This window comes from Bemisia tabaci, chromosome 4 (genome assembly GCF_918797505.1).
Source record: "Bemisia tabaci chromosome 4, PGI_BMITA_v3".
Lineage (NCBI taxonomy): Eukaryota > Metazoa > Arthropoda > Insecta > Hemiptera > Aleyrodidae > Bemisia > Bemisia tabaci.
In genome coordinates, this window is record NC_092796.1 from 6,950,814 (window position 1) to 6,965,731 (window position 14,918).

The 14,918-nt window shown below is 40.4% G+C and overlaps 1 protein-coding gene across 1 annotated transcript in view; it reads left to right on the forward strand.

Annotated features, from left to right (window-relative positions):
- The window catches only part of LOC140224380 (uncharacterized), a 159,715-nt gene that overhangs the window by 106,838 nt on the left and 37,959 nt on the right, over window positions 1–14,918 (forward strand). The window contains exon 3 of the mRNA XM_072299058.1: window positions 9,003–9,191. Coding sequence (XP_072155159.1) covers window positions 9,003–9,191 — 189 coding nt within the window. The remainder of the gene's footprint in view (window positions 1–9,002; window positions 9,192–14,918) is intronic.

The following is a 14,918-nucleotide window of genomic DNA, read 5'->3' on the forward strand; positions in this document are numbered from 1 at the left end:
TGGTAAATCTATTCACAACTAGTTAGAGAGGTTGGCAACGACCGACCAGAAATCACTTGAGATTTTTAAGAAACCAATGAAGTAGTGTATCGGGATAAAAGTGGGCGTAATAATATAAGTGTGTAATATTAGTTAGGATCTAAAATGAATTGAACTTTTAAATTACATCTGTTCATTATTCACAAATAAATACAGTAGATGGAGGTTGATAACGACGACAGGAATTTCGTTCCCGAAACTCGGACGAACCTGAACAGAATGAACCAATGGCGTTGAACCATTATATTACTGGTTTTTTTCTAAATTCAAAAATTATAGCTAAAATTTTGAAGGATGTAAGCGGATGCTGGATTATCCGTGAGATAAAGCGCTTTTTTATGTGGCAAAATGAAATCCTCACATCTTCACGGAGTGCCCTTTATATAGGCTCCATTACAATCCGCGGCCGGGTAAGCGAGAAATCTGTTGTTAAAGATGGTCATGACGGGCAGTTTAGTCGTATTTTCCGTAATTTCTCTTTAAGATCACTAGGAATGTTACAAAACTGTAAAAACCCGTGGACACGGTAACATGACGATTCTTTAGGTACCCACTTTTATGGGTCTAAGGTTTACCGTTATCGCGGAGTTTGAGTGACTTTCTCAGTACCCTGGATTCTTGAAATTCAAATTTCCCGGCAAAGTAAAAAGTAAAATTTTCCTTGTTTTGGGTCATTAAGTGCTTATAACTTTTTGAAAACTCAATGGATCTTATTGAAACTCTTCCACTTTGTAGTCCTAATTGAGATGCGTCCGTAGACACCAAGATCGTAGGAATCCGTGCCGTCGTTTGGGCTGCAGTCGAATGGCAACCGAATCAATTTTCAAGTTAAGGGAGTTGCCTGTGACTAAGAGTGTCGGCCACCCGTTTGTTATCGGGACTTTAGTAGGACGTCATTTTCCTCGACCGGGGGTGGCTACCGCCACTCTTGATCTTAAAATTTTAATAAAATAAAAGTAACAATTAATAAATTATGAAAAATATACTCTTTACTACATTAAACTTAATGAATTCATTCCTAAATCACTTAGGTGCGAACAGTTATTGAAAAAATCCAAAGAATAATGCTCAATCTTAGGTTCAGTAGATTTCATTGGTAATATTTATAATACACGACTTCTTGGTATGAGTTTTCAAAAAATTTAATACAGGCAGACCTGACACTTGTTTAAAAGCGTCCCATTAATACACGAAAACAAAATGAAATTGCTGATGTAACAATGCTGTAGTTAAAAAAAGTGTCTAACATGCTTCAATGTAGACTTTACAGTAGAAAAATGTTAATTTATTCATTATTATTATTAACCTAACCACCCTAGTGGTTAAATTAGCTTTCCACTATTGTAAAAATGTACACTTGAAACATGTTGGCGTATTCGTTAACAATTTAACCCTTTCTTGCATACCGTTGCATGAAAGCAACAAATTGTTTATTTCTATGCTGGAGTATTAAATTGAATCAAATCAAGAAATGGTTTTGGGTATAAGTCTGATTTCGTAACTTAGAAAAAAATAAAAAAAAAAAAAAAAAAAAAAAAAAAAAACAATAATACAAAAATTGACCCCAACTGACTCCATGGTCGAAAAAATACTGCACAGTATAGATTTTCTCTCCAAAATCAACGATTACCTCATGCAAGAAAGGGTTAATCGTCAAATTAATCGATTTTTTCCCGTGTGCCACGCAGAAGATGTGCGTATCGCTAACCGAAAAGTCACGTTATTTCCGGGTGTAACTTTTGGTCGGCGATAGACTCAGCCTCGCCACTGTGTGCACTATTAGTCGAAGCCCTTATTGTTTCCGCGCTCTCGAAACTTGGGCGCATGTTTATGTGTTTTCTTGCGCGCCAACTTCGAGTTCTTCGCTAAAATTGGCCTCCGACGGGATCGCAGAGTGCAACCGTCGAGGAGGGTGAAGGGGGGAGGGGGGTTGACAACGAGAAGGCATAACCGCCGCCGTAATGTTATTCATTCAACACATACACACCCTCACACACCAAACACACGAGTGCTCCACCACTTTCCGCGCTTACTTGAGGGCCATTTTCGACTTGCGGGGCATTACGGGTCTAACGAGCACGTGAGGGGCTGTAAACGCCACCACATTTTGTTTTTCACCACCGGGCGAGCCGGGTCGGGCCGGGGGAGAGGAGGGGAGGTTTACGGAAACGGGAGCTTTTGTTGGCGTATCAGCTCTTGTTTTAAGTCACTCGTTACGTGGTTAAGAATCCCCTAGTAGAGTCGATTTGTACAGCTCTACGAGGAAAATTATAGAAAAATTATTATACAACCAATGACGATTATTATTCAGGGTGATCCAAAAGTCCCTTCCACCCCCTCTAACTTTTTACCTAATTGAGGTAAAGATTTGAAACTTGGGGGATATTCCTAGGTCAAAGGGAGCTACTTTTTGGCCCCCCTAAAATTTTCAGGGGGGCCCCCCTTGGGGGAACAACGACCCCCAACTTTTAATTTTCAAATGGAAAGACCCCCTTTGTGATAGCTCGTTCGAAAGAGCATAAAAAAAGAAAACTTTTCGCGCAAACCCGAAGTCAATATCTCAAACCGTTTCAAAATGGCGGCTGGTTAAAGTTCAAAATGGCCGAAAATTCACACCGGTTATTTGTCGATGGATTTGCGCGAAAATCGGTATGCAGGGGTATTTTGACACGAGAAAAACGAATTTGACGTTAGATTTTCAAAAAAACCGAAATTTCCAAAATGGCCGCCGGTTAAAGTTTAAAATGGCCGAAAATTGTCACCTCGGTTTTTTGCTGATGGATTTGCCTAAAACTTGGAATTTGAGAGTATTTTGGCATACGATAAACAAATTTGAACTTAGATTTCCAAAAATATCAATTTTCGGTCATTTTGAACTTTAACCGGCGGCCATTTTGGAAATTTCGGTTTTTTTGAAAATCTAACGTCAAATTCGTTTTTCTCGTGTCAAAATGCCCATACATACCGATTTTCGCGCAAATCCATCGACAAATAACCGGTGTGAATTTTCGGCCATTTTGACTTTTAACCGGCCGCCATTTTGAAACGGTTTGAGATATTGACTTCGGGTTTGCGCGAAAAGTTTTCTTTTTTTATGCTCTTTCAAACGAGCTATCACAAAGGGGGTCTTTCCATTTGAAAATTAAAAGTTGGGGGTCGTTGTTCCCCCAAGGGGGGCCCCCCTGAAAATTTTAGGGGGGCCAAAAAGTAGCTCCCTTTGACCTAGAAATATCCCCCAAGTGTCAAATCTTTACCTCAATTAGGTAAAAAGTTAGAGGGGGTGGAAGGGACTTTTGGATCACCCTGTTTACAATCAGCGGATTGCTCAAGACAGTCAGCTGATGCATCACGGTGGGGTATATTTTGCGTCACACCGCATAGCACTGCCGTGCTAAGGAAGAACGCCGTTGGAACATTCGAAAAGTGCCAAATTTCCTTCAATAAAATGTATCTTTTTGCGTAAAATTATCGATATTTTTCCTTAAAATTTTAGAGTTTTTAGATCAAATTACGAGCAACATTATCTGAGAAATGGGCCTGTTGCATGCAAGAGATACAGCCGCGCGAATAGACTATTTAGAGGTTAAATGACACGAAAATTACGATGGTCACATTGAAAAAGTCTGAAATACACTCCTTACCGCGCAATTTGCGTTGTTAGGAACGCGCTTTTTCAAATTTCCCGCGTCTGGGGGCAGTTTTCTAATCACCGGAAACGAGCAAACGGCGGGCTCGGTGATTTCCGGAAGATGCCGAGTCGTTGTTGTTGTTGTTATTTTTTCCTTTAGTTTGTTTACAAACCCAACGTGATCTCTCATAGTGGTCCATATACGTTTTATGCGGTAACCAAATCGATCAACTTTTAAATATCCAACGCAATCCTTCTACATTTCATTTCACAATATCACGAGCTCCGATTTTAGGTTATGTTGTCAGTTTTAGTTGACCGGAAATAGCCGCGAGTTGCCGTTAATTGTTTCTGTTAGAAAACTGCCCCCAGACGCGGGGAAATTTGAAAAAGCGCGTTCCTAATAACGCAAATTGCGCAGTAAGGAGTGTATTTCAGACTTTTTGAATGTGACCATCGTAATTTTTGTATCATTTAACCTCTAAAAAGTCTATTTGCACGGTTGTATCTCTTGCATGCAACACATTGCTTACAGGCCCATTGGAAGAGAAATATACACAACTCTTTCAGAAAATTACAGATTTGTCAAAGAAAATTTGGCAACGCCTGAAGGCTCATACTTAGCCCTTGGCACGGAAGAGCAGCATACTGGGGGGGGGGGGGGGGCTATGCCCTTGGTTGTTACGCGGTCCAACTCTCGAAATGTCTATTCGAAAGTTGTGATGGCAAACATTTATATGGAAAATATGATACCAGCCGGACTTTCTACAGGTGCAATTCTTTATTATGCAGTACAATATTACAATACAGATTTAGATAGGAAATGAATTATTCGTAGTTATATCCGTAAAATGGCCAATAAACAAGGTACCATGTAAACAAGTTACGGGGTTTTACAGTTCGTCTTTTATTGACTCCATTACGAGAAAAAAGTAACAAATGTGGAACTTAAATTGCTTACTTCTAAAAGATCGATTTTGTGCCCACACAAGCACCATCAAAGTATTTTAATGCGATTTTTGTTTTTACCCACTTCCAAACAGTCAATAATGGTTGTCTATGTGCAATGAAGTTGGCGAAACTCCCATTGACTTCTAACTATCAAACAGGTACAAGTCAAAGAGCTGCATGACTCCTATTTAACAACCAGTCGCAATACTTCCAGATCGTGAATCACGTAACTGTGTGATACCGTTTATCTTAAAGTAGAACACCCATTGAAGTGCATGGCGGTAGTTAACTGCCGTATGTGACAAATGTGTCGACCGACTCCCGTTGACAAATTTATCGGCACGCTGTTGAACAGTCGACCAACCTACTACTCCCAGTTCGCCTTGGAATTTCTCAGATTCAGAATCTTTCAGTTTTCCTTCTTAGAAAACCATTTGAACGGGGTCAAACCGAGAGTTAATTTGACTTAGAGGCTCACTGCATCACCGTACAGCATCTAACTTTCCATCCACCCTCAAACAATGAAAAAATTTTCAACATACACTGAAATAAAATATTGGTAGAATTTACGATTCCTTCACGCTTTCTTTCACACACCGTGAAGGAATGGTAAATTCTACAGATCTTCAAGTCAATTCTGCCAGACGAATGGTTACCTGTGCGAGTATATAGTAACGTTTACCTTTCTTCTGGCAGAATTGACTCTGAATTGACGCTGTGTTAAATACAGCGTGAAGGAATGGTAAATTCTGCCAATATTTTTTTTTTCAGTGTATTTTTTACGATACTTTACTATTTAGCATTTGCCGAAACTTTGACAAGCATTTTTCAAATCGCCTCCCTTCCCCTCTCAAAAAGTACATGATGATATGGCGGAAAAGTGCATCGTGTTTTGGCGACACAACCCGCGAACGGCCGGCCGGTCAGTCCTTCGTTCTTCTAACGGGAAGGCAATCTAAATTTTCTGGCAAGCCCTGAAAATCATGGAACCATACGGACAACAAGTCTCATATCAAAATGCAATTACGCTTTTACGAGTTTGCAGGGACCGAAAACCACCCCACTGATTGCACCCATTCATGGGGAACGCAGGCCTCTGTTCATAAATGGAACGACCGCCAAGAGCCATATTTGGACGTATTTCTGCCAAACAGAACGATGTGCATTAAGACATGAGCCCTGATACCCATAAAAATATGTGCATAACAAGGCTCACGTCATAATTCACATGGATCCGTTTGATAGAAATACGTCCATTTGTTTTCCTCTGGAGTATAAATTTCGTCCATTTTCAAACTGCACACACTTCTTAATTTGTGGTATCTATTTACTTTATAACTTAATGATTGGAGACCTACGTTGACTACCTCCCGCTTTTATCGTCTAAAAGTTACGTTCAAATATTAATATTCTATTTTTGATCGGCATTTGAGTAGCGTATAGTGATCGATTTCTTTAAAAGACAACCCTCGGTCTGTTAATTTACTCGGTAAACTGCTAACCCCTAAATACTTACATGGACGTATCTCTGCTAACGTATTTCTGCTAACTTATTTCTGCCATACTACACAATATCATTGCAGTCACGTCATGAATCAGTTGGACGTGTATCTGTGCGGCCATCAGCGCGGGACCCATCTGAGCGCCTACAAGACTGCAAGGATACTTCATGCGTTGCGCGTACACCACAGAGGATACTTCACGCGTTGCACGTACATCACGGTGCGTATGTGCAATGCGTGAAGTATCTATGCAGTCTTGTAGGCACCAGTATACGCGTTCCGCACTGGCAGTACTGTGTTTGGCTCGGATATTCTAACTCGCAAAGTCATCGTTTTTCAACTGGACGTATTTCTGCCAAACGGAACTTTAGAAGAGTGGGAAAGATGGGGTGTGCTCTAGAAAGCCGCATTTGTAACAATGTATAAGTCGGCGAGATTCCCTTCGGAGAAATGGAAAAACGGGATTTTACATTCCACCAAACGGAATTATATGTGCCAACTAAATGCGGCACTCATGAGCCACGGGAATGGTAAAAGAGCGTATGGACAGGGCAATTTTTGGCAGACCCGGCAACATGCATTGCCGGATCGTCGCGCGTTCTGACGTCACTGGCGCTTTATAATTCCCATTCATTCTTACGGCTCTCGAATGACGAGCACACCCCTTCTTTCAAACCTGTCTCCTGTCCTGTCCTCTGGTTCCGTTCAGAAAAGGTACGCCCATATGAAGCCGTCATTCGGTGACGATGCATCTAGCTACCCTGAACAAAGTTTTATGCCGCTTGAAGTAAATATTCATACAGCTGAGCTGATTTGGCTGGTGCGGAGGTTGTGGAGGTACATTTTATTCGCCATCGCCACTTATTGCTAGACTGTCTGTTGCTAGTGGAAGGGTCCACTCAAGTTTTCCGCCCAGGAAACCACTTACTCGGGATCTTCATAGAAACAACTAGTTTTCTGGTGCAGCGAGCTGATTCTTGAAATTCATGGAAAAAGCGATAAAAAGAGAAGACATAAGAAGTATGGAGCAATACTATTGGTTGAAATGGGTGGTTTTTATAGACTAGGGGTAAATGATGACTAATTATGGTCTCCCTTGGCTTGCCGTTAGTTAGTCTATTACCTACCTCCTACCTCCATTGCAACCCACCGCTCACACTCTTAGGCTCCTTCCATATCTCTTTTGTCTTTTTTGTCTATAGCTTCGTCTTTCAATTTAAACAATCAGCCCGCAGATCCGTAATTTCACGAACTAGACATACACGGAAAAATATTGCTGAATAACATCCCTGATGTTAAAAATCTGCGTGACAAGAAATACGTGTCAAATGTTGACATGAACACTACGGTTGTTAATTCAACGTCGCTAGGATGTTACTTCAACGGCCAGAGTGCCCATTACAACATTCGAGAGTTTTTGAGCAGATTTTTAACATACGGGATGTTACTTCAGCAATTTTTTTTTCCCTGTAGTATAGTTCCTCATTGCATAATATAGTCCAGTGGGATGCGATACGCAGCCCCTGAAAACTCGTTGGAATTTGACAGAAAATGAAATTTCATTTTGCATAAACGCAACTCGCACGTGATCGGGTCCCGAGAATTCCAAACGCGCTGAAGAGCTACATCGAAGCGCACTCAGTTTTGCAAGCGATCACAACGCAATAGGATGTCGAAACGTATCCTAACTGCGTAAATTATGAGGCTATTGTCACCCGCTCAGGGAACGGGTTCGGAGCTTTGACACGTTTGAGTTGCGATCAATTCACTGCTTCCAACTTGTTTACGCTTTCGGCAGCGACGGATCGTTCGAAACACCCATCGTCGCTTCAACGGGGCATCTATAATTTTGGCAACGCTGGGGAATGAACTTATGCCCGCAACAGGCTCATTATAGTCGGTGCTATGAAACCGGCGCCCAGTGGTGCGAATAACTGAAAGAGAGCTCGGGCATGATTTAAAAACTTTAAAAGCGTATATCTTTATCAATATTAAATGTTGATGTTTTGAAAGTGGTTCCATTGGTTTTATCGTGGAATTTTCTACTAGAAGCACCCTTTCAAATCTGAAATTAGACTAAATAAACATACAAAGCAGTCGTAGAAAAAAAATCCATGTTTGACTTCTCCCCCTGACTCGATCCATTGTGCAGCGTTGCTCGTTCGGGAAGAATTTCTCGGATTTTCCGGGCAAGTTCGACGAATTTCGAGAGTTAGTCGGGAAAGTGTGGATACGGCATGCGGTGTGAGGCGTGATCAGGGATACAAAATGATATTTCACGGAATGAAATCCCGCATTTTGCTCAAATGTGAAATTTCAACGAGTTTACAAAGGCTGCGTGAGCAACCCGCAACAATAATTCGAGAAGTTCAACGAAGAACTTATAAGCTCGTAATAAAACTAAAAAATGAGCTTTCACCATACAGCTATGAAACGATTGTTCCTTAATATATGAAAAGCGATTAAGCTTAGAGTGTATGTACTCGTAATTAACAACTGGGTGTGCCCAGTATCAAACTGACCCAACCTTCTCCTCTACTGCCGTGCTAAGTAAAAACGCTGAGTGAGCATTCGATAGTTACCAAAGTTTCCTCTTAAATAAGTAATTTTTGAAAAAAGTTATGAATATTTTTCCTTAGAATTTTTAGACTTTTTATACCAAATTACGAACGAAATCCTTTAAAAAATCGGGAGAGAAATATTTATAAAATTTCCTAAAAATTCATGATTTTTCGAAAGAAATTTGGCAACGCCTGATGTCTCATACGGCGTTTTTCCTTAGCACAACAGTCTTAAAGAGTTACATATGATGGTGGGGGAGAAAAAGTGCCAGTATATTTGACTGGAAGATATTTTGATGCGATGGATTTTGTCTGTTGCAGGTTTTTTGAAAACGGGAGCAAAAGGGAGTGCTCAGGGTAATTTCGGGCTCCTGGATTTGATCGCGGGTCTGCACTGGTTGAGGGAGAACCTCCCCGCGTTCGGCGGCGACCCAAACCGGATCGTCCTCCTCGGCCACGACACCGGAGCCGCCCTCGCCAACTTCATCGCCGTCTCTCCCGTCGCCAAAGGTGAGTTTTCACAGCACCCGCCAATTGACCACAAGACAAGCTACGAAGTTAAGCATTCTCATACTTGTTTCTTGACCAAAATTTAACGTAGAACACGAATCATGCAACGAAAATTACTAAAAGTGACTCCCAACCAAGATATTTAGTGTCGATTGAGCACAGGCGAGAATCTCATGAGCGCCGCCGCCCGCGGCACACTATGGTCCAAAACTCAAGAATGCACTGAAAAAAAATCTTGGTGTATTTACTAAGAAAAGGGTAAAATTACCAAGAATTCAGGGTTCTATTTGATCCCAGTTTTTTCTTGGTAAAATTACCATTTATGGAATTGGTAATTTTACCAAGAAATCTCGGTAATGAACTGTCTGCAACGCCGCAATAATGGCAAAGTTACCGGGAATTGATTACCAATAAAAGTGGTTTTCTTACCTAAAAAACACAGTAAAAATACCGGTTTTTAGGTAGGCTTACCAGTCTGTCTCGATAAAAGTACCAATAATTGGTAAAAAATGAGATGGTAAAGGTACCAATTCGGACCTTGGTAAAAACGCCGAGAATTTTTTTTCAGTGTGGGAGGAAATAAGTCGGATAATGACTGGAAGGTCACGAAAGTTTTGTAACTGATGTTTTTTGAGTCGCTGATTTCGAATTTGATGTCAAATTGCCTACATTTTAACACCCTGACCTATTAGTTACGGGCAAGTTTATAGCATGCCACGGCGCGGCGCGGCGTGCTGCTAGCTCAAAACACGCACTGGCGCCTACAAACCTAATGGGATACGAAAAACCAAGGTCCAATACGCGCCATTACGGAGGGTAAAGTCGCAAGACAATCATTTCCTCGAAGGATAATATCCAAGATGATGTTCGACGTATAAAGTTGGCCTTTGGACAAGACTTTTTGTTTCTTGCTGCTTCGCATTGTGTCAAATCCCAATCCTGCATCACGTGCGGTGTACTCATAAATTCCTCAATGACATAAAAAGTTCATGGAAACTGCGACTTTGATTATAATGCTTCAGCGGAACTATTCCTTTCCTATAGTCGTCCGTGTAGTTTATGCAATAAAATGAAGGCGCAGTTACTTGTCCTGCGCAATAAGCAGGTTTCCAATCATTTCTTCAAACTCTTCAAATCATTGCTGCCGCATTTCTTTGAAACCTTGCAGTGTGGTGGTGAAACACTCACCCTATCAATTTTGGAAAAGTACATACATTAATAATTTTTACAACCAGGGGAGATAGTAAAGAATGATTTATGTTAAAATTGAAAAGAGGAACGAAGTGTTTTCATCTGTTATTCTGTTTGAAACAAGGGCAGAAAATTGAGGATGGAAAAAAGTAAATGAATTCCACCATTATTTGAAGATCAATTCGTAATTCATAGATTTATGGGAAATCCAAAATTTGTGTAAAATTATAGCCAGCAATTATATATTTTCAATAGTATTTACCATACTGACACGAGGAGGGCAAATCGGGCGGATGTTGTATATCACTATACAATATATATAAATCAACCGAATTGCTCCAAAAATTCAAGAAGTGACAGCTGCATTGGTGCTGCGGTTTTTTACCTTAAACATTCGTTAATTTACCATTCCTTAAATATTTCGTTTGAATAGTTTTTATTTGATAACCACTCGAGAACAAATGCACCGTGTAATTGTCTGTAAAACTTCTTAAAGCGTATTGAGCGCTATAGACGGCACCAATATATTTCCTGTATGATTAAACATCACGGAGTATATGATTGTCCAAAAACTAAGGATTAAATGACAGGATCAGATAGTAAATTTCATAAAGTCACAAAATTTTTACTCTAGAGGTAATTATAATGTGGAAAAAAAATGTGTCCAAAGGTCTTTTTGTATGCACATGTGGCGTTGTGGCGTGCATTCTGCTTCGATAGGGCAAAGCATAGTTTACATGAATGCAGCAAAAATAGGTACTAACTTGAGTTGTGTGATTTCAAAATTTCTTTTTTAGTATTTAAAGAAACAGAACTACGGAAAAATAATATATAAAGAGTTGAAAAGTTTTTTTGTAAAAATGAGAATATTGAGGATTAATGTGAGGCTGGTTCATGAAACGGCGTACAAGTGTACCAATGTTAAAAATCTCTTTTCTCCGAAAATCTCTTCTTCCCACGCCGTGTGTCTCTTTTCAGCACGACAGTATATTACAAATGGATAGTATTTAACTTTTCCCAGCCCAAAATTAGTAAGTTGGTAACGTAACTTATTTCAATTCGTGAAACTTGGAAAAAAAAACACGGAATTGGATACTGTCATCGGAATTCCTACCCAGCGAAAAGTAATGGAGTCCCAAGTGAGTCCTAAGCCTCCCCTAGTGGACAGGTCAGCCTTGTGCCTGGTCCGTGCGGCGGCAAGGCTAGGTCCGTGCAAGTCCCCGTCACCTCCCCAGTGAGCCCGTGGCAGAGGGAAGCCGAATCAAAGCATAATTTCGGGAATCCCATCCTTACGCAGATTGTGAAGTTATGAGTGCATCTCAGACTTTGCCGATGCGCTCATCGTGATTTTTGAGGCATTATCTATAGGAAACAACTCTTCATTCTGCTCTAGCAAAAGTTTGCAACAGGCCCATTAAACTTTCCAGCCCAAAAAGTAAGATGGAAACGAAACTTTTTCATTCGTGAAACTTGGAAAAACACGGAATTGATACTGTCATCGGAATTCCTACCCAGCGAAAAGTATGAGTCCCAAGTGAGTCCTAAGCCTCCTTATGATAGTAAATTGCACCCAACTGGCAACCACTTGAGCTCTGCTCTATATGCTCCGGGATGTTTCTCTTCAACTAACCACCCTCCCGTCGAGTCAAAGTGGTGAGGGGTTTTTATTGCTCGACAAGCTTTGACATTTATTACGCTCGGATACGATTTAGCATCAGATTCCCCGTGCAACCTTCAAACTCAGCCGCAGGGTAATTTTTCACTGCTGGTAATTACTGAGCTTCCTTAGTCCTTAGGTTGATTCAGAATTGTCAAGTGTCCCCACTTAAGTATGTATGGTAGACACGTAGGCCACAAATTTATAGACTACAACTTGAATAAGACACGAGCAGACGAAGGGGTCATGTAACTAGTTAGAACAAATTTGTCAGAACATTTACAACCGCATGAAGGTCACTCGTACATACTGCCGAGCTAAGGAAAAATACCATTTGAACATTCGAGAGTTGCCAAAGATTCCTAGATAAATCATGAATTTTTAACGACATAAATGCATATTTTTCCATGGCGTTTGCGGATATTTTAGATTAGATTGCGTACAATATTGTCTGATAATTTTGGGGAAAAAAATTATTCAAAATTTTCCCAGTAAATTCAGTTTGTATTGGATAAAACTTGGCAACGTCTGAGGGCTTATGCGGCGTTCTTCCTTAGCATAGCAGCATACTCACAACTACGTTACGAATGGAAAGCGGGAATTAAGAGGGCGTTAATTTTGAAATTTCTAACAAGTCTAAAACATAATTACATCATATGCCTTGTATATCCATATTAATTAATGCTAGAAATTATTTTTGTGGCAAGTTTTGAAAAATTGTATAACGGGAAGTTATTTTTTTCTCAAACTATCACATAGGAGACACTAGCAGCGAATAATCACACCTCCTAGTTTACCTGTCACTCGTTTTCCTGATTGCTCAAATTTTGTGAATTGCTTCTCTGCTAAAACTGCATTAAGTAATTAGAGCAATCACGTATGAAAAAAAGAACCTGAAAGACAAGGAAGACTGATTTGTATCCAATGTTAGGACTTGAATGTAGAGTAGAAAGTTCTCTGAGCCATTACCGAGACTGAATTCATCGTCGGATGCTCGTCAGATGCTTTTGATTACAGTCTAACGTTAAGTAAACATTGATGAAATTTTCTACTCAAAACTGAAAGGATGTACCTTGAACATTTTCCGTATGAGAAATCCGATTATTCAACGGAGAATTCCTTTTAAAGCAATCAAAATTCCCCTCAAAAAATTAATGCTTGCTTAATTGGTCCTCCAAAATAATTGAATACTTTTTTGGAAAATATGTGAAGTCCTTCCCTATTCAAATAGCGTGTGTTTCTTACTGCAAAGAGACCCTCTCAACAAATGGTGTAAAATCCCAATGAATCGGTAGCAATCGATGACGGGAAGAGTCGGTTGTCAATGACCAACCGAGGTGAGAAAGCGGCTCTTTTTAACAATGAAAACAGAACGAGGCGACAAGGCGTTCCAAGCAACTATTCGAACCTGCCGGAACGCGTAGAGTATATTCTCAAAATTGAAGGCGCTCTGGTCCGCTGTCTTCGAACAGATTACGATTTGACAACCTTTCCATCAGGCGCCACCTTTGAATCCGGTTAAAAAATACCTCTTGAGGCAAGCTTGAAGCTTTGATGTGCAAATGCTCCAATATGTGAAATGCGATCGACGGGGTTTTAAAGTAAAAATTGTAAATTGTTTTGTAATATGCAAACTTCAAAGATAGAAACATTCAAGATTTTAAGCGATCCTCAGAGATGAATTCCCCAGAGCAACTCTAAAGAACTTCTTCTTGATATCCTATATATTAAAATGCAAAGTCCCGAATCTTGGGGCATTAACTTTGAGAGAACCACCGGACCGATTTGCATGGGATTTTTTTTAAATGAAAGCCCCTGAGCTGTAGATTTGCAGGCTGTGATCGTTTTTTCGATTTTCTCAAATTTTCTCCCATAATTTTCTAAAATTGTCTTCGATGCATTAAAACGGAGGTCCGAATCTTTGGACGTTAACTTTGAGAGAACCACCGGACCGATTTGCATGGGGTTTTTTTTAAATGAAAGCCTGTGATCTGTAGATTTACAGGCTGTGGTCGTTTTTTTCGTTTTTCTCAAATTGTCTTACTTTTATCAACGAGTGAAGTTTAGCTGGGCTCAAATTTTCTCCCATTTATTCAGACTAAAGTCCGCATTTTGGGGCATTAACTTTGAGAGAACCATCGGACCGATTTGCATGGGGTTTTTTTTAAATGAAAGCTTCTGATCTGTAGATTTGCAGGCTGTAATTGTTTTTTCGATTTTCTCAAATTTTCTTACTTTTATCGACGAGTAAAGTTCAGCTGTTTTGAGCGGTCATCCGGCCGCTACCTGCTTGCCCGTCCCTAGATACCCCCTCTAGGGTCTCAGCCACCCCTCCCACCACGTTCTTTCGGCTATCTCCGTTTTCTTTCGTATAGCTCTCCTTCCACCAACCTCAAAGAAGGAAGTTTGGGTCGCATCGTCGTTCGTCAGTTCGTCACTCGCCACCCACATTCCTTCGCCATCCCTCGGCTGCTCCGCCTCACAGCTTCTTGATATCCTGGCATCTTATTCTCTGCGGCTTGACTGACCCTGACTTATTAACTGCAGTATTGCGTATTGCTAACAACACGTATTGTTACAGACATTTTATTCATCATTATTAAGTAGATTCAACTAATTGCTCCGATTCCAATTAAGGTACTGCACCACCATTGCTAGCTGTGGAGGGCGCCCGTAGGGCGTCCGGAGCAGCTAGTTTTTCTTAATATTCCTTGGCTTTTTTCCCCAACATGATAACATGGCTTTTTTTGACAAAATGATACAAACCCAGCACCATCATCACCTTGTTACATACATTTTGGACCATTTCTTAGTGTTTTATCTCATATACGCACAGATTGGGGTTCTGTGTTTTTGTTTGTAAGAGCCTTGATTAACTT